General features: G+C 47.6%; 1 protein-coding gene across 4 annotated transcripts in view; it reads left to right on the plus strand.

Moving 5' to 3' along the window:
* SGK3 (serum/glucocorticoid regulated kinase family member 3) overlaps window positions 1-22,810 on the plus strand; it is a 1,805,260-nt gene that overhangs the window by 1,024,242 nt on the left and 758,208 nt on the right. For all 4 annotated transcript variants that reach the window (XM_069621138.1, XM_069621137.1, XM_069621136.1 and 1 more), the window contains one exon: window positions 2,270-2,319. In XM_069621138.1, the coding sequence (XP_069477239.1) occupies window positions 2,270-2,319 (50 nt within the window). The remainder of the gene's footprint in view (window positions 1-2,269; window positions 2,320-22,810) is intronic.

Genomic DNA, 22,810 nt, shown 5'->3' on the forward strand with positions numbered 1-22,810 from the left:
GACGGACAGCACAACAGCCATGTTCTGCCTGAAAAAGCAAGGAGGGACTCGTTCGCCAAATCTGTCCAAGCTTGCCCAGAAAATCTGGATATGGGCACTCAGACGGAACATCTTCCTGTCATCACCAGGGGAGCTCAATTCCTTAGCGGATGCTCTAAGCAGAGACTCCCTCCCAGAGGAGCACGAATGGGTTCTACACAGAGAGGTCGTAGAAGATATCTTCTTTCAGTGGGGTTTCCCCACTATAGACTTATTCGCCACAAGCGAAAACAGACAATGCCCAGGATTTGCATCCAGGTTCCCCCAACCAGACTCCCAGGGGAACGCCCTGTGGATGAACTGGTCAGGGATGTTTGCGTACGCTTTTCCACCAACTCCTCTCAACAGGAGAGTGGTGATCAAGATGAACAGAGAGTCGATGATGCTCGTCCTAGTTGCTCCCATGTGGGCAAGACAACCGTGGTTCCCACACCTACGCAGGATGACGGTGTGCGAGCCCATCAAACTTCCAGCCTGGTACAACCTACTGTCCCAGCACCAAGGTCAAACAGTGCACTAGCAACCCAACTCAATGAACCTGGCAGCATGGCTCCTGAGGTCATAGAGTTTGGACATCTCAATTTGCCACAGAGGTGTATGGACATCCTAAAGGAATCTAGGAAACCAAACACAAGACACTGTTAATTTGACAAGTGGAAGAGGTTCGTTATCTGGTGCCAGAGTAGACAAATCAACCCTGTTGATTGCACTGCTTCCACTATTGTTACATACATGCTCCACCTGCTAGATGCAGGTTTGGTTTTTAACTCACTGAAAGTACACCTGGCAGCCCTGTCGGCATACACCACTTCCCATAGCAAGGTCTCGTGGTGGAAAGTACCAGTAGTTAAAGCCTTCATGGAAGGAGTAAAGAGACTTCACCCTCCTATTTCAAACCCACCACCAGGGTGGGACCTTAATGTGGTGCTAGCCAAGCTCATGGGACCCCCTTTCGAGCCCATGCATAAAAGCAGTCTCAAACACCTGACTTATAAAACGGCCTTCTTAGTAGCTATTACTTCTATAAGAAGGGTCAGTGAAATTCAGGCTCTGTCAGTGCAGGATCCCTTCTTTACTGTCCATAAAGACAAACTGGTTTTACGCACACACCCTAGGTTCTCACCTAAGTTTATATCAAAATTCCATGTAAACCAGTCCATCGAGCTTCCGGCTTTCTTCCAAGACCCTCAAAGCTCGGCTGAGGTGAAACTACACACCCTAGATGTGCGTAGGGCGGTCCTCTACTATGTAGATAAAACCAGACCGCTAAGAAAAACAGATCAACTGTTTGTCTCCGTAGCTACAGGCTGAGAGGGGGATCGCGTCTCTAAAGGTGCCATCTCGAAGTGGATTATTAACTGTATCCAGCTGTGTTACTCACTCTCTGAAAGAACTCTGCCTTTCACGCCAAGAGCCCACTCTAGTAGAGGCATTGGGGCCACTCTGGCTTTCATTGCAAATGTACCCCTTGACACCATTTGCAAAGCAGCTACTTGGAGCTCTATTCACACTTTTACTCAGCATTACTGCATTGACACCCATTCCAAGGCAGATACACAAGTGGGACAAGCGGTTCTAAGACACTTATTTGCTCATGACCCTTCTCACATCCCACCTCCTTCTTCAGGTACTTCTCGCTAATCTATGCACAGCAGATTCCACAAGCCTCAGAAGGGATACATTACCCACCGTAATCGTATTTCTGATGCTTGCATCTGCTTAGATTCACATGCGACCCACCCTTCCTCCCCTCTGAGAGAAGGCGCATGATTGCTTGTAGTCTTACCTTTCTGTGTATCTGCTTGGATTATCTGTACTCACGCTACTCCTCATGCTACCTCATGTCAGAAAAAATACAATCTGAGGATCCTAGACGCGTGAGGGATCTTGGGTACAGTGGACGTCACACTAGGGATAGTATTACTGGCGCGCCCTGTGTCGACGCCCATTTTCGAGTTTCGAAAAACAAACTGTAATACTCCGCAGCTTCCACTAGATGTCGGCCTATGCACAGCATGTGAATCTAAGCAGATACAAGCATCATAAATACGATTACGGTGAGTAATGTATCCCATATATATTGAGTCAGCTGGGAAGGGTTGCATGCTTAGTTACACTTGATGTATGCATTGAAGTGACAAACTTATCTTAAAGTATTCCATACAAGCTGATAAGGTTAACTCATCAATTAACCATACTTATGCCCTGTGTTTCTACTGTGTTCTAACAGAAGACCTTTGGCTCACAAAATATCAACCTGGGACCATCTGGAAACCCCCAGTAAGTGATTTGTACACTTGTTAAATGCTTCAAGTAATGTTTCCTTTTTGTGCGTTTCCTAGTGTTTATGTGCCATATCTCTCATCACTGGCTTAAATTACTATTTGTACGTATCGTGTGAGTTATGTGCATTTTATACTTCTACGGTTAACAAGGTTACTTGCTCTGTGGCTTAAAAGCTGCACCTTTCTTTGTTCCTGTATCATTTTAGTCATCACTCCAAGACAGTAATCATCCTAAACAACATCAATGGTACCTGCAAACCTATGCAGTATGCATGTCTTTAGCAAGGCAGGAGTTCCTGAAATTACCTGGCACGGCAGGTGTGTAGAGAATCTATACAAGCTCTGCATTATATCTAGGTTGAAGCACGAGGGGAGTCGTGGCAGACCTACCCTGTCTGGTCGACCACAATGTCTGCATAACTAAAACAGAAATACTGAACAATTGTTGAATGTCCCATCGTGTGTTTATTTACATCATATCTACTGTCTTCTGTAATGCAATACTCCATATCCTGCCCTGCCAGATAACATTTCTAGCTGGATTTTACCAAGTCAGTACTGAAAGTTATTTCCTTCCAAAGTGAACCCTTTTTGTATTTAGTCATAGTTTTACCCGACTGTTCTGCAAGAAATTGAATATTGTCATCTTTTTGATATGACAGTTTGTGATATTGTGGCAGGCCTCCCATAGTAAGAACGGTTCCATGTGATGTTAACGAATCAAGAAATATTGAAAATGTTTGTACAGAATTAGAAATAGCGAACAAAATGTATTTATTTCTTATTTGGGCGGTCCCCCCTGAGCCCTCTGTTTTCCTAGCTTTATTACCGCACCTCAACCCCTCCCCGCACCTGTTTTAATACCTTATCCCTCCCCCACATATACTTTTAACATAAAAGTTGCAATGCTTTCGTCATTTTTAATTAGTTGTAAAAGTGATTTGTTAAAATCACTGTATAACGTAAGAACCTACTCAGTTTCAATCTTTAACATATGAATAGATGTACATAACATTTTCTTTTTGGGTAACCTATCTAATCTAGTGTAAAAAAAAAACCCTAGTATTTGTGACTAACTGAAATACGGCGAACAAACCTACGCTTTCATGGCAGGCACAATAAACACTTTAGGTTTACTGATGAACAGCCATATGTGCATATAGTAGAGTTTCACCAATGGTTTTTGTTTTAGTGTCTGCACCTTTTTCATCGTAAGTCTAATTAACTCAGTGACCTTGTTAATATGAGAGAGTGAGTAAAGGCTTAATGTGCTACAACCCAATTCCCACCACGCCTGGACATATTTATCATAGATGGATGGCCCAATCATCCATATGCACCGTCAGCTTATTGTTTGGTAACTTTGCTGACCTCAAGGCTTGAACTATGCAGAGGTTGATGGGAGAAGCAAGACGGGTATAACATAATTTAACCATAGTTAAAGAGATAAATAATAAAATGTTCAGACAATAGAAATTCTTTTAGTAAGTAAAAGATTTGTGAATGAGCAAATACTCTTGCCAAAATAATGCAGTGAATATTACAAGCGGGATAACATCTGAAAAGGTGGTCTATAAAAATTTGGGGTGGAGTCTTAGATTGGAATTTATTTTAGGCAACCATTCAAGTCGAGGAAGGGCCCAAAAATGTCCCCAAAAATGACTGATTTTTTTTGGGGACTTACTGTCATAGCAAGATTGACACATGATTAAATAGCAGAAGCTGGTCCTGTTGGATAGTTTCCTTCGGACATGCTAATTTTTCTAATGAACGTTATACTTAGTATGGGTAAAGTCAGTGCTTGCTCCTGTTGTGTTAGTTGATAGTGTTTACATTTTTCTGAGCATACAGTGTTATCAAAGGGTGTCTAATTAAAATACAACATGCTTCGTTTAACCTAAGAGTGGGTCAAAGACAGTTTACTTAAAGTAGGCATTGATTTTTATAATACTGGAGACCAATTCTCCAATAAACCTGTTTCATGCTTATCATCTGTAGTGCAGTTGTTCTCATAATTTCCCATAATGTATTTGAAAGAGAACAGCTTTTTTACAAAAGTAAAATATGTTCTTCCTAACTATTAATGGTTTGTGTTCTGATTTCCCAAACCAAACACAGATTTTGTAAGCATTGTACCTAACCTGTTTAAGGTTAATCCACCTACTCCTGTTTTTTATTTAAAGCGAAACTCAAAGTTAGAGACAAAAGTGATCCAATATAGCATCAAAGATAAAGTCAAGATAAAGTCAAATGTTGCATTTTCTTTTACTTTCCAATAACATGTTGTAACAGATGGTCTCAAGAATACACCAACTCTCAAAAGGTTCAGTGGTTTTTATTATCATATTAACAGGGTTCCACCTAAGGGCTGTCTGCTTTCCCTCTATAGCTCACACTTCCCTAATTCCCAAGGTCACCACTAAAGATTGGCACTCCCTACTATCTAATTGCTGACTGGCTAGCGTATAGGGACTAAAGACAACCTCCTTATCGGACCTACTCCGGGGTCTTCTAGGTGGATCCTAGCCTGTGGTCCCACAATAACAGTAATGGTTTTTTTTACCAGGGATTTGTGCTTTCCAACCACCCAGGTCTCACTTGTGCTTATCCCTCCTCTCTCTCGTCTGTCCCTCTGATGTTCTTCTGTCTCACCTCCACTCCTTACTACTACCCTCCCCTCCTACTACTCTCTACGCTGCACTTCCCCCTCCTTCTCGCAAATTCCCCCTCCTTTCACTCTACCAACTCACCCAGTCTCACTCCAATACTCTTGCACGAAGTCTCACTTAACCCACTACACACGCACTCACACCCAAGTACCACTTTTTGTCACCAACCAATACCTTACCTATAACAGTCTCTCCGCTAGTAGCCTCCACACTACGCGCTGCTGTCCTTCCACTGCCTGGCCTGTCTCCTCACCCTTTGCTTTGACCTCCACCAAACAACCCATTATCTGCCGTCCTGTTCACTTATTTTGTCCTATTCTTCCCTTTTCCATTGGTTCTTAGGTTCACCTGGTTCCCTGGGCCAATCTCTGCTACGCTCTCCACCAGGGGCTGGGTTACACAGGTGTAAAGCCTTAAAGTTCCTTATAAGCCTCATCGCCTTTTTCAGACCACAAGTCCGCTGGTGATTGGCAATGGAGACCCGTTACAGTGATTGTCAATATCGGATATCGTAGTTTGCCATGAAGGCGTGTCTTGATTGCTGGTATGCAGTGAGCATTGTTCCACCAGCATTGTGCTTGCCGTTGCATCTCATGCCGATGGGCTGCATGTTCTGTCCTCTGCTGGAAGGATTTCTTGACTTGGGAATTATGCAAAAGAAGAGAGAAACCACGGGCTAGCATGTTATACGGCAGGTATGGGGCAATAAAAAGTGGTACTTCCCAGTTCCAAAGTGGCCATAATGGGGGAACAGGGAATGGGGCTCTCCCAACTCACAAGCCCAGCTACTAGGGAAGGACTGGTTTTAGCAACCAACCTGGTAGGCCTCCTGCCACAGGTTTAGAGGTGCCCCCATTTCTCCTTGACGGGGTCAGACCTCTGACCCAGCCACATTATTTAGTTGCATAATAATGCTGGCTCACCGGTAGCAGAAGTAGTACCAGAACCAATAGTAGAATACAGGTTGTAGTTCTGATATTATTAATAGTAGTATTCGTGAAAATACTAAAAAAGATGGTACTATTACAATATGTAGTAGTAACATACCATTACAAGTTCACTACTAGGACAACTACTACTGCTATTAGTACTACTACTGGTAGTAATAGCAGTAATGGAAGTAATATTAGTAATACTACCAGTGCTACTATTACTCCAAGTAATAATAGCAGTGATACTGGTTAATGCTTAATGTTTTAGTACTACTGCTGCTACCAATACTGCAACTCATAGTAGTAGTGGTAGTATCAGTATTATGAGATCTAGTCCTATGAGTGAATACAGTCAGCAATAGTACTTCTCCCACCAATTCTATCACTCACAATAGTAATCTTGGTACTGATGCCGATAGGATTGCTTTTATTACTACTTTATTGGTAGTACTAGAACTACTAGTAGCAATGTTTCTACAGGTACCATTAAAACATCCACTACGTCTAATACCACCAACTACTGATACCAGTGAAGCAGAATGATTAGATATGGTAACTTTGCGGAAAGGAAAAGAAAATGCAACCTTTAATTTTGTATGTTTACTGCTTTTATCTTTTTACAGATTGCACCTCCTCTCATGTTGCTTATGTGTCAGGGATTGAAGACAGTATAGAACATGAAGGGCTAAGAAAGAAAGAAATGCTTGCAAGGGTTTAAAATGATATTGTTTTTGTTTGGGAAATAGGCAAGAAATAGAACATTAATAATAATTAGAAACTTTGCACCTTCTATGTGTGTGTTAGTTGTATCCAGTTCTCTGCACTTAGACTTTTCCTTGAATTAGTAATGCTGAGACATGTACACTGCATCTTCCTACTTCAGAACTGTCGATGTTGGTGTGTCTGCTCATCTGTCATATTGCCACCAGCAGTTAGTCTGCCACCAAAATGACAGACTGGAACTGAGAAACTATTGTTAGCACAAGGGTTGCCCCTACAGGCTTATACACAAGTCTTCACGCGACTGGCTTAAATGAGATACAGAAAGAATCACCTATAGGTCACATACATTCACAACTGATAGGGTTATCACACAGCACTGAAGGGGCTGAGATCCAATGAGACACACTTGTTCAAAAAGTAGTGACCCTATGTGAAGCAAGCAGACAAACTGGGGCTCAGGACTTGAGGAAAGATGCCATAGATTGGAATGGTCAACTCAAACCAGTCTGGAGACACATTTATTTTATTTATATAGCTCAAAATAAAGGTCCTGCGGCATAGAGGCGCTTAGACAAGACAAAACACAACAATCAACCATATATCTGGTACATCAAGGGGGAGTATTGTTGAGTAAATCAGTTGGAGCTGTTTTCTAGCCCATATCAAGATGAGTCTCAGATTGGACAACCCATTGGGAAAATCTTTCAGTACACTCAAAAACCGAGGCAGATTATTGCCACCGCAACCCACCAGAACAGTTACCATCGCTCTGAGAGCACCGATGGGCAATTTCTACCCTACGCAGAATCCTAAAGTCTGATGATCTTCTCATGTCGGCCCAGTTTTTGCATGTAACCAGGTCATCAATTTGTTTTTGAGGGCTTTGTTTGATTTGAACTGTCGGTTTTTCAACATTCCTGATCACAAAGTTTCCTCTTTCCATGACAAAGGTAGATAGTCTTATCAGCAATTACAGGCAAACAATCTTCGCCAACTCGTATGTTTTTACAATAGCGGGTTTACACTTGGTAGAGAGAGAGAGAGCAGATAGGACGTAACGATGCTTGGGAGCATCTGCTCAATGACACCGGCAGTACTGGCGTCAAGGCTGAAGCATCAGGGCTTATCTCCACTGTGTTAACAGATTTATCTACCAAAGGAGAACAACCTGTCTGGCAGGATATATCCTCTGTAACTATGGCAGCCTCGGCCCAGAACTCCATTTGTGTATCCACATTGGCCTCAATACCGACTGATCTCAAGAGTGGACAAGCCATTTGACAGATCTTAACAGGCTCGTCCGGCCGGACCTGTTGCACACAGTTATCTAAGGAATCAACCCAAGCACAAAACTCTGTGAAATTGGTACATAAATTAAGATCTCGGATATTTGTTTTCACATGAAGCCGCTGCTGGTGTTGTCCTGGAATTGTCCTAACCTTGTCAAAGACTCTTGTGAATGTTTGCTAGCAGAGTAAAGTCAAGACTTAACATGCCAGTCATGCTAGACACAGTCATGTTTAACAGGCATTTTGCACTTCAGGATTAGTATTATCGCAAACCCTGAAGTGAGCCCTTCTGTAATTTCTCTGAAATGAACTGAATGGTCTTGGGTCAAGGCATAGCCAAATTAATGTTTCCAAAAGTATGTCCCTTATGGGTCAATGACTTCTAGCATACGCCTACCTTTGGATCTTTGAATTCTGGTGAAATAAAGATTGAGAGATGTGGGCACCATTTCTACTGGATACAGTGCTCCCACAGGTCCCTCATTTTGTAAATCTCCTTCGAACACTGACTGGACCAGAAAGTTCTCAGATAGCCACTAGATGACACAATATGGCTCTTTCAACGCAGCTCCATTGTGCCCTTTTGCACCGGAAGGGATGTCTTCTCTATGTATATCATGGCGTTGTCAACATAATCTCAATCAGCTCCCTTTTTCCTGCGGTCAAAGCAGGAATTTTCGGATAGCCACTTTTCACAACATCCTTTCAGCATGCCTCCACCTAAATCTGGCTTAAGCCCGTCGGTTTCCGACCTGCATTTATCCAGTTTGGTGTCTGGGTGAAGATTGTGATACTGTGGAGAAGTATTGCTAGTTGTGCTATATCCAAGCATCCAAAGGTGGAAAAGTGTCACGCCGCCCGCCTGCCTTGGGGTCCCCTTACCTGAAGCGGCCAGCCCCATCCTGGAGGATGTACCCGCGCTTCTGTCTGGGAGGTCTGGGGTTGTCTTGGGTCTCGGGCGCTTCCGGGTTCTTGGGACGCGTTGATCTGCGCATGCGAGGGCGGCCGTGTCCCGCTCTCCGCACATGCGCGGTGCACAGGGCACTCGGTTTGGACGGACCTGCGGTCCAAGCCTCTCTTTGGGCATACCAACACCTGGGAGACAGCACAGCTTGCGTTCCAAGCCTCCCAGGTGTTGGTAGCCATATATAAGGAGTCCGGCCGCGTCTCAACGCGGTTTGATTTGGATCGTTGTTCCACGCTGGTTCCTTGCGTTCCACTTATCTGTTGCCTGTTTCCCGTTTTTCTTTGTTCCTGGTCCCTCTGTCTACCTCCTGTTGGTTGTGCTGTCCTGACCCTCATTCCTCCTTGTCCTTGGGAAGGGGCTCGCCTCCTTTTTGCCATCCTGTCCCAGGATCCCATTCCTGTTCTGGGGTGGTCCCCTGTGTTCTCCACTTAGTTGGTTTGGGTCTTCGGTTCCATCTTGCGGTCCCTTGCCTTCTTGCCTGCTCTGCCTCGATACCTTGCCTTGGGCCCCAACCACTATTACCATCTGATCTCCGGTCCTTCCACCATCCAGATCCAGTTGTCTTCAGTGGATTTTGAACAGTCTACACAGAGGCTCCCCCTATCGGTGCTTGCACTGTCCTGACGCCACGCAAATCAGGGGAGAGCGCACCCGTGGCGTTGGGAGCTGGTTCACCTGCAACCCGGTCCCCATTCGGGCGGGAGCTGGACTGGTTCCCGCGTCATCCACCACATCTCTACAGGACTCTTGACAGCCTGTCATCATCTTCAAGCCCCTCACTCGGACAAACAGGTACACAGCACCCTAGTGACGCTATCTTTAACAGATTGAGACGCCAGCCTTCTGACTCTTCGGACTCTGAGATGGAAGAGGACCCGAGTCTTCGTAATGAGATGCAAGCGCTTCGTGCTGAGATGACGGCACTCCGCCAGGAGAATGTAACATGACACCAAATGGTGACGCAGAACGTTGGAGCTATTCCTCAATCCGAAAACACCAAGGCTCACACCGCACCGATCAAGTTCGATGGCGATCCCAGACGTGTGGGTGAATTCTGCAACCATTGTCGGATACATTTCCTCTACCGATCAACTCATTTCAACAATGATAAGGCCAAGATCGGCTACATACTGGGCAACTTGTCTGGAAACGCTCTTGCTTGGGCTACGCCCCTGGTTGTTACTAACAGTCCAAGCCAATACCGATATAATCATGTTTCTGATGTTTGTTAATCTGCTTAGAATCACATGCTGTGCATAGGTCCGACATCCAGTGGTCACTGCGGAGTATTGCATTTTGTTTTTCGTAGTCGAAAAAGGGGACGTCGACAAGGCGTGTCTGTAACACTATACGCGGAGCTCCTAGAGAGACATTGCAAATACTTACTACGGACCTCGGTCCTTAATTATACTTATTATATTGTTAAAGATCCCTCCCCTCGACGATAGCTGTGAAGCTTTTCTCCGCCGAGCAAGTTTTCGACGGAGGGGAAGAGACGGAGGAGATCCTTCGGCGCTGCCGAACACGTGGCCTGGCCTCGCCGGCCAACATACAGTAGGGAGAGTGGGGGTTCGAACTTTTATCTTCTCTTTGAGAATGTCTTTCTTTCTCCCCTATCTTTCCCTTGGGGTTGTTATCACCAGTTATTATTGCCTCAGCTATGGAGAGGACACCTTTTAAGTTTTGCCCACGGTGTAGGGGCAAATACACTTGGAAGGACAAACACAAGCTATGTAATCGTTGCTTGCCCCTCGATCATAAGGAGGACAGCTGCGCGGCCTGTAAGCTCTTGAAACCAAGAACTCTTAAAGAACGAAAAGTTAAGAGGTGGGCGGACTACGCTATGTCGAAGTCAGTATCCTCACCCGCCGCCGCTGTTACAGAAAGTGACGAGGAGGGTGATAACTCGACGTCCGTTACGGAAGTCATTAACCCCCAGAAGGAGCGCTCGCGCTCCTCGACGTCCGTCCCCGGCCCCGACGGGCTCGGCTCACGCCCTGCTTATGGGGATGAACACCCCGGCGACAAGGACGCACATAGACCCCATAGGCCTAAGCACACAACCCACGGCTCTTCTTCGTCGAAGACGAAGGATCCATCAGCACCGAAGGGGACGCAGGGCACTCCGGCGTCTACCTCAGACCGTAAGGGTCTCAAGCCCCACCCGCAAACGCAGCCGTGACCAGCGATTGGGCTTTCATCAAACACGGGCGCTACCTCAAAATCATCCGACGTAACGCTCCATAGAGCGACCGTCGAGGAACAACGCGTAACGCAGGCAACGTCGACACCAGAGCCCTCTACTGACAAACTCGTTGTCGAGAGCCTGGCGAGAATTGTTTCCGAAGACAAACGTAAGCGGACGACGAAACAAACATCGAATACCGCACAAAAAGCTATGGAAACGCCGAAAAAGCGCAAGAGTAGCCAGGAACTGCCCCCTTCATCTAAGGGCACTTCTGAACTACCGGAGGGCTTTTCAGAGGGCGACGGAAACCTTTCTTCGACGTTGTGGGAGCGTTCCAAGCGTTTTGAAGGTGAAGACACTGATTTCCCCCCTCTAGACTATTCAGGGGTCCCCCATGAGATCCTTGAAAGACTCCATTCTTGTATGGAGAAAATGGAAAGGTTTTTGGGAAGCCAAAACCCACCCACACCCACACCCAAAAGACCAAGAGAATGGCCCCAGGATGACCCTAGGGTCAAGATTCCTAGGCTGTTTCCCCCTTCTACAGACGCATATGACCTCACTGAGGAGGAGCAATACCTCCAGGAAGATGAGTGTTTGGGTGGAGAGGAAGAACATGAGGAAGAGGGGTTTGAAGAAGATCCTTACACTAGTGCAGGAGCTTTTGAAGAAGATACAGCTACCTCGCAGCCCTGGCAATCCCCATCAGTACAGCCTTGGCAATCCCCATCAGTGCACTCAGACCCTGATGTCTTTCACCCTTCTCCTCCCAAGGATTCACCTATTGGAAACACCTCTCCCATAGATGACCAACCTTCACTTAATGCACTATTGCGCAAGGCAGCAGCGCATTTTGAAATAGACACAGGGGAGACTCTTCCTGACATAGACTTTGTAGAGAAAGTTATTAAAGAAAAAGCCCCTGTTAGTCAGTCTATTCCGCTCCTGGCTTCTATAAAGAGAAGAATAACTCCTTCCCTTTCCAATCCGGCCTTAGTCAGAGGGGTCAACCCTCGGATAGAAAAGCTCTTCAGCCCTTCGTCCTCTGACCCTTTGTACATCAGAGGACATTCTATTCCGGACTCCCTCGTAGTTACTAATACAAGAAAAAGAGCAGGGGTACCACTATCCACTAGTGAGGCACCACCTGACAAAGAGGGCAAGAAGCTCTATGCACTTGGGAAGAGAATCACGACCTCCGCCGCCTTCTCAACTAGGATTGCAAATAACAATTCCCTACTAGCTAGCTACGCAGATGCACAGTGGGGCATGCTGCGCAGCGAAGCAGAGGACGCACCAGAACCCCTGCGTTCACGCCTGTTAGCTATAATCTCAGAGGGAACTCTTGTAAACCAGGGCATCGTAAAGAACTCCTTAGATGCCGCAGAGACGGCTGGCCGTTCCCTGGTTCAGGGAATACTTCTCAAACGCCATGTCTGGCTGCGCAATTCGGGATTTAAGCCGGAAACCCAGGCTTCCCTGATAAATAAGCCCATAGAACAAACACATCTGTTTGGGAAAGCAGTTGATGAGGCCCTAGAACATGCGAAGAAAGAGTTTGATACCATCAAGACTCTTGACCAAATTTCTAGGCCCCCTAACAGACGCAGCTATGGCAATAGACGCTCCTTTCGTGGCCAACGCCAGCAGCAAAACCAACAGCAATTTTGCTCTGCTACCAACTAGCCCTCTAACCAGGGTAGCAACACCCAGTTCAGTCAAAGAGGCCAACGCTGTGGCAAAGGAAGAGGTCGCGGCTCCAGCCCCAAAGGTTCCACGCCCAATACCAACAAATGACCCGAAGATTCAGGTCCCCTACCATGCATCACCGGTCGGGGGCCGGCTAACATCGTTCCTTTCAGCATGGGAGGGAATATCGTCAGACCGCTGGGTATTATCCACCATAGCCCACGGATACTGCATCGAATTCAACGGTTCCCCGAAGTACAGACCCCCACGGAACCGACGCATGACACCGGAACACCTCACTATTCTTCTTCAAGAAGTAGAAGAGCTACTGAAAAAAGAAGCTATAGAGGCTGTCCCCCTATCTCAGGTAACAGAAGGTATTTATTTAGTGTACTTCCTTGTACCCAAAAAGGACTTAACCATGCGCCCTGTATTAGATCTGCGCCCAGCGAACAAGTTTGTCAAACCCCAAAAGTTTTGTATGGTGACCTTGCAGGAAGTAATCCCACTGTTATCACAGGGGGATTACATGACAACACTGGACATGAAAGATGCATACTTTAATATTTTAATGTTGCCAGCGCACAGAAAATACCTTAGGTTCAAGATAGAGAACAAACACTACCAGTTCAGAGTACTACCCTTCGGGATAGCATCTGCACCAAGGGTATTCACAAAAGTACTGGCAGTGGCAGCGGCCCACCTGCGCAGGTTATCCATCCCGGTATACCCTTACCTCGACGACTGGCTCATAACAGGGGATTCTTACGAAACATGCTTCTCCAATACCCAAAAGACCGTAGACCTTTTGTCCCAACTGGGCTTCTCCATCAACGAAAAGAAGTCCAGCTTAGACCCCAGCCAAATCAAACAATTCCTAGGGGCTCTAATTCGAACAAAGGACGTCCTCGTCTTCCCCTCCAACGAGAGGGTCCAAAACATGCTATGTCAGATCCCCCATTATGTGGCAGGTCGAGAGGTGACGGTACGCAAAGCAATGCGCTTGCTAGGGATGATGGCGTCATGTATTTATTTGGTACCTCACGCGCGCCTGCGCATGCGCCCAATGCAAGAATGGCTCTACAGCCAGTGGTGTCAGGCCAGCGGACAATGGGACGATCTAGTGGTGGTCTCGCAGGCCTTGGTTCTCTCGCTACGGTGGTGGACAAAAGAAAACCTGTTATTAGGGAAAACTTTTGCCACACCCGCAGTGGAAGCCACTCTAACCACAGACACATCCCTTACAGGATGGGGGGCTCACCTATCCCATCAGACTGCTCACCGAGTGTGGACTCCGAGCTTAGCATCCAAGCATATAAACCTGCTGGAACTACTAGCGGTGTTCAAAGCACTGAAAGCCTTTCAGGAACACTTACAAGGAAAGACAGTGATGGTCCTCACAGACAGCACCACAGCCATGTACTACCTCAACAAGCAAGGGGGCACTCACTCTCCAGGACTGTCCAAGCTGTCACAGAATATATGGAAGTGGGCTCTCAAACACAACATGTTCCTACTATCACAACATGTACCAGGGGAACTCAATCTGCTAGCAGACAAACTCAGCAGAGACTTCCCCCTGCCCGAAGAGTACGAATGGCAATTGCACGAAGACATCGTCTTAGACGTCTTCACGCAATGGGGATTCCCGGAAATAGACCTGTTCGCAACCCTGGAGAACTCACAATGCCAAAGTTACGCCTCCAGGTACCCCCAGAACCAGTCCAAGGGGAACGGTCTGTCGATTCAATGGTCAGGGAAATTTGTTTACGCCTTTCCCCCCGACTCCCCTTCTCAACAAAGTGGTGCACAAGATGCACCAGGAGCAGGTTACCATGATACTAGTGGCCCCAATGTGGGCCCGGCAGCCATGGTTCGCTCACTTGATGGAGATGTCCCTATCTCCCCCAGTGAAACTTCCCTGCCCGTACAACATGCTGTCACAGGACAAGGGCAGGACACTGCATCCATGCCCTCAGACCATGAACTTAGCAGCCTGGCTCCTGAGATCATAGAATTTGGACATTTACAACTCCCGCAGAGATGTATGGACATCCTCAGGGAAGCCAGAAAACCTAATACTCGCCACTGCTATTCTAGCAAGTGGAAAAGATTTGTCATCTGGTGTAGAGGTAAGAGCATCAACCCGGTTGACTGCTCTCCCACTAACATTGTTCTGTACTTGACCCATTTACTGGATTCAGGTCTAGTGTTCAATTCCATTAACGTCCACCTAGCGGCACTTTCTGCATACACCACTTCCCAACTTAAAGTGTCGTGGTGGAAGATACCAGTTATCAAGGCCTTCATGGAGGGGGTAAAGAGAATACACCCTCCGATAGCTAACCCAGCTCCCGGATGGGACTTAAATGTGGTACTTTCTAGACTCATGGGCCCTCCTTTCGAACCCATGCACAAGGCAACTCTTAAAGACCTCACTCTTAAGACTGCTTTCCTAATAGCTATCACCTCCATTAGGAGAGTAAGTGAACTACAGGCTCTTTCTGTACTAGACCCCTTCGTAACAGTTCACAAGGATAAGGTGGTTCTACGCACACACCCAAGGTTTGCACCAAAATTCATCTCGAAATTTCATGTAAACCAGTCAATAGAACTACCAACGTTCTTTCAAAACCCTTCCAGCTTGGGAGAAAAAAGTCTGCATACACTAGATGTACGCAGAGCTGTCATGTTCTACATGGAAAGAACCAGACCACTGAGAAAGACTAATCAGTTCTTTGTCTCTGTGGCAGCAGGAAGAGAAGGAGATGCAGTTTCAAAGTCCACTATATCTAGATGGATTGTGCAATGCATCACTCTCTGTTACACTCTTGCTAAGAGAGAACTACCCTTCAAGCCAAGAGCACATTCCACTCGAGGCACTGGGGCTTCCATAGCGTTCATTGCAAATGTTCCCCTTGAGTCCATCTGCAAAGCGGCTACCTGGAGTTCTGTGCACACCTTTACAAAACACTACTGTCTAGATGCACATTCTAGATCTGACTCCCAGGTGGGACAGGCAGTATTAAGACATCTTTTCTCTACTGTTCCTTCTCATAACCCACCGCCAACTCCGGGTACTGCTCGCTAGTCTATGCACAGCATGTGATTCTAAGCAGATTAACAAACATCAGAAGACAATGCATTACTTACCGTAAAAGCATTTCTGATGGTTGTATCTGCTTAGATTCACATGCGCCCACCCTTCCTCCCCGCTCAGATGGAAGGAACATAGACATCCTTTTCTATAATTCTCTCTTTTCTGTACTCACTCACGTCTAGAAGGCTCCCTCAGGGCAGAAAAATACAAACAGAGGGACCTCGACGCGTGAGGGATTGTGGGTACAACGCACGTCACTATAGGGATAGTGTTACAGACACGCCTTGTCGACGTCCCCTTTTTCGACTATGAAAAACAAAATGCAATACTCTGCAGTGACCACTGGATGTCGGACCTATGCACAGCATGTGAATCTAAGCAGATACAACCATCAGAAATGCTTTTACGGTAAGTAATGCATTGTCATATCGGTCGTTTCCGTCAACTGGCAACCGATTCCCAATGGCCAGAGATAACACAGAAGACCCTGTTTCGCCGGGGATTAAGAGAGGAATACAAGGACGAGTTGTTACACATTCCTGAACCTGAAAACCTTCAGAAACTCATTGAACAAGTATTGAGGATAGACCAGAGAGAAGAGGTGAGAGACGTCGGTTTGAGAAGGTGTACCCGAGGCCGCCGATTCTACCAGCTGGTGTGCCAGCACCTTCAGATTCTACTCCAGAGCCTATACAATTGGGTGCAGTAAGGGGCCCGTTATCCAAAGAAGAAAAGAAGCGCAGGAGAAGTCTGCGTCTGTGTTTATACTGTGGAGCTGCTGGTCACTATCTGGGTACTTGCCCTTTGCGCCCTATCAAGAAAGGGGGAAACTAGGAGACCTGTTGTTTACTGGAAAGGCTACGACATGTCCTTTCTTGCTTCCAGACCTTTCCTGTTCCAATCCTGTGCTTCCACCCGTGCAGCCAGCTGTCTTGATGATCTTGAAGATCAATTTGAAGTGGCTTAATAAGACAGTCGAGATCCAGGGATTATTGGATTGTGGGGCTTCCGAAAATTATATCAATGAGGAATTCGCCACCAACAACGGCATACCATTGCTTGCCAGAAAAACTGCAATACCTGTGGAGGTTTTTGATGGTACTCCTTTGGCTTCGGGCCCCATACGATTGCATACGGTCGATATGCTGTTACGAATCAAGGGACATGAGGAAAGAATTGCTCTAGATGTTATCAAGTCACCTTCATATCAAGTGGTGTTAGGACTACTTTGGCTTCTGCGACACAATCCCACGATCAATTGGGAGTCACGCACTCCTGTGTTTACATCCGCTCTTTGCCTTCAAGAATGTTGCAGTTCCGATATATCCTTGGAGTCGCCAACCTCAACGCCTCTTACTTCTGGTAGGGACTCGTCTGGTCTGTGTTCTTTGTCTCAGATTCCACACGTGTATGCTGACCTGAGGACAGTGTTTTCTGAGCCCGGAGACATACCCCTTCCACCTCACAGATCTTTCGATTGTTCCATTGATCTGATCCCGGATGCAGTGATTCCTCATGGGAAGGTATATGCCTTGACTCAGTCCGAAAGACAGGTACTCCTGGACTACCTTGACAATTGTGTCAAGAAAGGATACATCGTACCTTCCAAATAGTTTCCCACTGTTTTTTGTGAAGAAGAAGGAAGGCACCTTACGGCCATGTATCGATTATTGCCAACTGAACGATATAACCCTCAAGGACAGGTACCCATTACCTTTGATTCGGAACATCATGGAGTCCTTACGATCAGCCAAAGTCTTCACCAAATTAGACCTACGCGGAGCCTACCATTTGGTCAGAATTAAAGAGGGCGATGAGTGGAAGACGCCCTTTAAGACTCCGTTCGGGCATAACGAATACAGGGTAATGCCCTTCGGGTTGTGTAATGCCCCGGCCGTCTTCCAACGGTTTATGGACTACATCTTCAGCGACTTGATCGGCATCTCGGTCTGGTTATATCCGGATGATATCCTGGTCTTTTCCGACAATCTGGAGGAACATGTCTCCCATGTCCGAGAAGTACTTCAACGTCTGTTACAAAATCAGTTGTTTGCCAAGGCTGAAAAATGTTTGTTCCATCGAAATGATATGGAGTTCCTGGGATACGTGATCAGCAATGCTGGGATACACATGGATTCCGGTAAAGTACAGGCAATTCGAAATTGGAAACAACCTCACGACTTGAAGTCTCTTCAGTGGTTCTTGGGATTCGCCAATTTTTATCAGCGCTTCATTCCACATTTTTCACGTGTCACAGCTCCATTGATGCGTTTGACCAGTGTCAAGATACCATTCCTTTGGGATCTGGAGGCGTCAGCTGCCTTTGACTGTTTGAAGACGGCGTTCAGTACAGCTCCCGTTCTTCGTCATCCCAACAATGAGATGCCCTACATTGTTGAGGCTGATGCTTCTAACTTCGCATTGCCATAATTCATAATTCATTGCCAGAAGCATCCTACTTCTGGCAATGAACACCCTGTGGCCTATTTCTCACGAAAACTTACTCCTAGTGAACATAACTACGCAGTCATAGAAAGGGAGCTTCTGGCCATCAAGACAGCATTTGAGGAGTGGAGGCATAATTTGCTTGGTGGTCGTTTTCCTATAGAAGTCCGTACAGATCATCGCAACTTGCAGTTTTTGTGATCTTTGCAGTGTCGTACCGCCCGTCAAGCCCGATGGGCTTTTTTCTTTTCTCACTACGATTTCAGCATTACTTGCATTCCCAGCGCTCAGAACCTGAAGGCTGATGCTTTATCTCGCACTCTGGATAAAGAAGAGGAATATACCGGTTTGAACACCCCATTGATTTCCCCCAAGCATTTTCTTCTGACGATTTCTCCTCACCTGCAGAGAAACCCTGGTTGACCCAGATCGAGCTAACCTTCTGAAACGACCACAAGTCACAGAACGCAATGGTTTCCTGTTTCTTTTGAATCGATTGTACTTACCAACAAGTTCCCTTCGTTTGGACATACTTCATGGGTTCCATGATTCGCAAGTAGGTGGCCATCGTGGCATCAAGGCTACCCAGGAACTGGTTTCTAGACCATTCTGGTGGCCCGGTTGGGCCAAGGAGGTTAAACAGTAGGTGGAGAGTTGTCCTATCTGCGCTCAGACCAAAACGCCCAGGAGAAAGCCTTTGGTTCTGCTTCGACCTACCGAAACACCGCCCTACCCATGGCATACCATCGCCACAGACTTTATTGTCGAGCTTCCGCCTTCTGAGGGTTACACTTGCATTATGGTTGTAGTGGACTGTTTCACGAAGTATGCACACTTTATTCCTTTTCTTAAAATTCCTACCTCCTCCCAGATGGCTTTGGCGTTTTTACACAACATCTACCGGTTACATGGATTGCCAGAGAAGATCATCTCTGATCGTGGATCACAGTTTCTCTCTTCATTTTGCCATCAGTTGTGCAATCATCTTGGTATCCGCAGAGCTTTGAGTTCTGGTTATCACCCACACACTAACGGTCAGAGAGAGAACTAATCAAACCCTGGAACAGTACCTATGTTGCTATGCCAATGCCAATCAATCCAACTGGATGAAGTATCTGGATCTGGCTGAAATGTCTTATAACAACGCAACTCATGCCGCCACCGGTGTCAGCCTTTTTTTTGCTCGGCCGGACAACATCCCAAGCTGGTTCCTTTTTGTCCTGTACTGCCCAGCGCTGTTCCATCTGCAGATCAGTTGGTCTTCAACATCCAGAAGCAACACGACTTGGCCCGGAGTACCCTGGCGGAGGCACGAGAGCGCATGAAAAGGCAAGCAGATAAGGGTCGGACCGCAGAACCTGATTTCCAAGTGGGTGATTTGGTTTGGTTATCATCCAAGAACCTGCCAGTACGCAATTTGCCCACTAAGTTAGCACCCCGATTCTATGGGCCTTTCAGGGTTTCCAAACGCTTGTCCTCAGTGGCTTTTCGGCTAGTGTTGCCCCAATCCTGGCAAGTGCATCCTGTGTTTCATGTCTCCCTTTTGAAACCCTTTGTGAAGGATGTCTTTGGGCGCTCCAGTCCACGTCCATCCTCTGTACAGGTGCGGGGGGTCCCTGAGTTTGAAGTACAGGAGATATGTGACTGTAACGCTCACCTGGTTCCCACGGAGGCGCGGCGTCGAAGGCGCAGAACTCTGAAGATGGACAGGAAGGGCCCCTCTATTCTGGCTTCCCTGGCTCGTTGGATACCCTTCTGTGCGTGAAAAGGGAGTATTACCAACTGTGGAACAATGCTCAAGCCTCCCACTCCCTTCCAACCCTCCACGATACCTCCTCCACGATTCCCCGTGAAGCCTCACCTTAGGGTTTGGAAGGATGAGCTCTCCATCCTGCTTCTGATGCAGGGGCGCGTTGAAACCCAGTTACTTCACTGGATTGAGGATTGATGGGAGTTCAGGTAAGCTTGACTGTTCAGGTAAGGCGCTGTAAAAGTTCTGTTCAAAAGTTCAAGCTTAATAATAATGTTCGTTGTCTAATTGCAGCAAGCGCTAATGCTTATGTCCTTTTCCCCTTAGGGGCCGGGGTTCGGAGTGCCGGAGATATGGCGCCGACCCGAAGTGAAACAGTTCTGGATGAGCGCTCAGGTAATGTCTTTGCATTCGCTCATTCAATGTCTTTGGCCCTCATTACGACCCTGGCGGGAAGTGACTGACCGGACCGCCACAGCGTAAATAGCGTTTCCGCCATTGCACGAAGGAGCAAAGTGCGGCCCATTCCGACCCATCGGGCACGAGCACCACGGCATGGCGGAAGTGCAAAGTCCGCGATGGCGGAAATGACCCCAAAACGGCCCACACCGCCGCCGTACGGCGCCCTAGGTGCAATACCGCCACCCATCACAGCGGACACCGCAGTGTGCGCCTACCGGAAAGTACGGTGACCGTAAATATACGGAAACGGAAGTAAAAACATGGGCCCGGAACGGGAAACATCCCGCCGTACACCTATAAAACCACTAAAACCACACAACCACTAAAAACACTACCCTGAGACACACCCCAACCCGTCATCCACCCATAGTGAAACCAAGAAAAATGGGAAAAGTAGCGAAGAAAGCGTGCGACCGCAAGCGGCAGGTCCACTTCTCCCGTGAGGAACTCACCGTGCTAACAGAGACCCTCCAGGAGAATGCTGCCGTCGTCTTCTGCACACAAATGACCAGGACGGCACTTGCAAACAAGAAGGCCATATGGGCTCTGGTGGCACAGCGGGTAAGTGCGGTGGGGACTGCACCCCGCACCCCACAGCAATGCCGAAAGCGATGGGACGACCTGCGGATACGCGTCCGCAGCATACTCTCTGCCAGCCGCAACATTGCCACAGCCACCGGGGGAGGTCCTGAATCACCCATCAAGTTGACCCCCTGGGAAGAAATCTGTGCCTCCACCATCGGAATGGAGAGCATAGAGGGAGTCGGAGGGATGGAGAAAGGAGTGCAGACATCCGAAGATTCAGGTAGGTGGGCCAGATAAAACAATGCCAAATCCACAAAGTCCATCCATGTGAAGTACCATGTGTCCACATAGTGCAACAGAAACACATGTCCAGGAGAACGTCCACACACATCGGCCTGATAGCGCACATTAAAACCCACAATAAATACATAAATAATTAAAAACCCCTAAAACACGCACTACACGTGCAGCAGGCACACCCTAACTGCAGGCTGCCAAACAACTGCACCCTCACTCCACACACAAATGAAAGCACCTCCAAGGCCCCGACCCAATTCACCCTCAGGTACCACCCCAATGCATGTGATACAATGCCATTCCAATTCCCACAGACCCATCAATAACCCTCGCCCTCCTTTACTCCACCACAGGGTCCGATCCAAACGACGAGCTTCAGGACACCCCTACCAGCACACCTGCAAAGAGGGCCAAGACCAACGGCCAAAGACCCTCCACCTCAGCTGCACGCATCAAGACACGGCAGCAGCACAAATCAGGTGGCAGCACAGAGGAGGGAACATCAACAGGCACCCCAGCAGCCAGCATGCCCACAACACCACCACCACAGGTCCCCCCAACGGATGCCACAGAAGGCACTGCCTCTGGTGGCAGCAGCACCATAGGTGACACCCCATTGATGTCAGCATGCTCCGACACAGAAGACGGGGATGTCGAAGTCAGATCCATCCATGACCTGTCCCAATCCCTCTGTCTGTCCCATCCCGTACAACATGAGGATACCACGCAGGGGCACCCACAAGACGACGACTGGCCATCCCCCACAAGCCCTGTGGCAAGGCAACATGAGGTCAACAGCCCCTCTGTGACACCCCCGCAAATGGCCATGGCCCAGCAGAGGCAACAGTCCCTCGACCAGTTAATCGTGCAACAGCAGCAACTGGCCACGCTCCTCAAGGACCATGCCGATGAATGTGGGGGCACTAAGGCAGACATAGAAACATCAACTGAGACACTCAGGGCAGAAATGGAGAGAGGTACAGAGACACTAAGGGCACAAATGGAGAGAAGCACCGAGAGCCTGGTAGTCCAAATGGAGAGAAGCACCGAGAGCCTGAGGGGGGAACTGCATGCGACGTCCAAGGACGTATGTGCCGAACTTGCCGCAGTGCGCCGTGTGCTCACTGAGCTCTCGCAAACCCTTAGGGACATGCATGGACGTGAGCAGGCAGAGACATCATCCGTTGCAAGTTCCGTCCAGGGCAGCCCCCAACGTAGATCTGGGAGGAACCTGCGCTCCACAGGCAGGGGTGCCCCTGATACCCGCAGAGGGGGCTTGCAATAGCGACTGCCCACTGACAATGAGCATCTGTGGACACTGGTGTTCGGGGGGGAGGTAGGAGGGTGGAGGGGGTGTGTTGGGCTCACTTGGGTGGCGGGTCGATAGGGTGTACAACATGATATCACATATGCCATAAACAGTGCACGATCAACCAATGAGATGTGTGGA

This window comes from Ambystoma mexicanum, chromosome 5q (assembly GCF_040938575.1).
Source record: "Ambystoma mexicanum isolate Mex_15411 chromosome 5q, UKY_AmexF1_1, whole genome shotgun sequence".
Classification (NCBI taxonomy): domain Eukaryota; kingdom Metazoa; phylum Chordata; class Amphibia; order Caudata; family Ambystomatidae; genus Ambystoma; species Ambystoma mexicanum.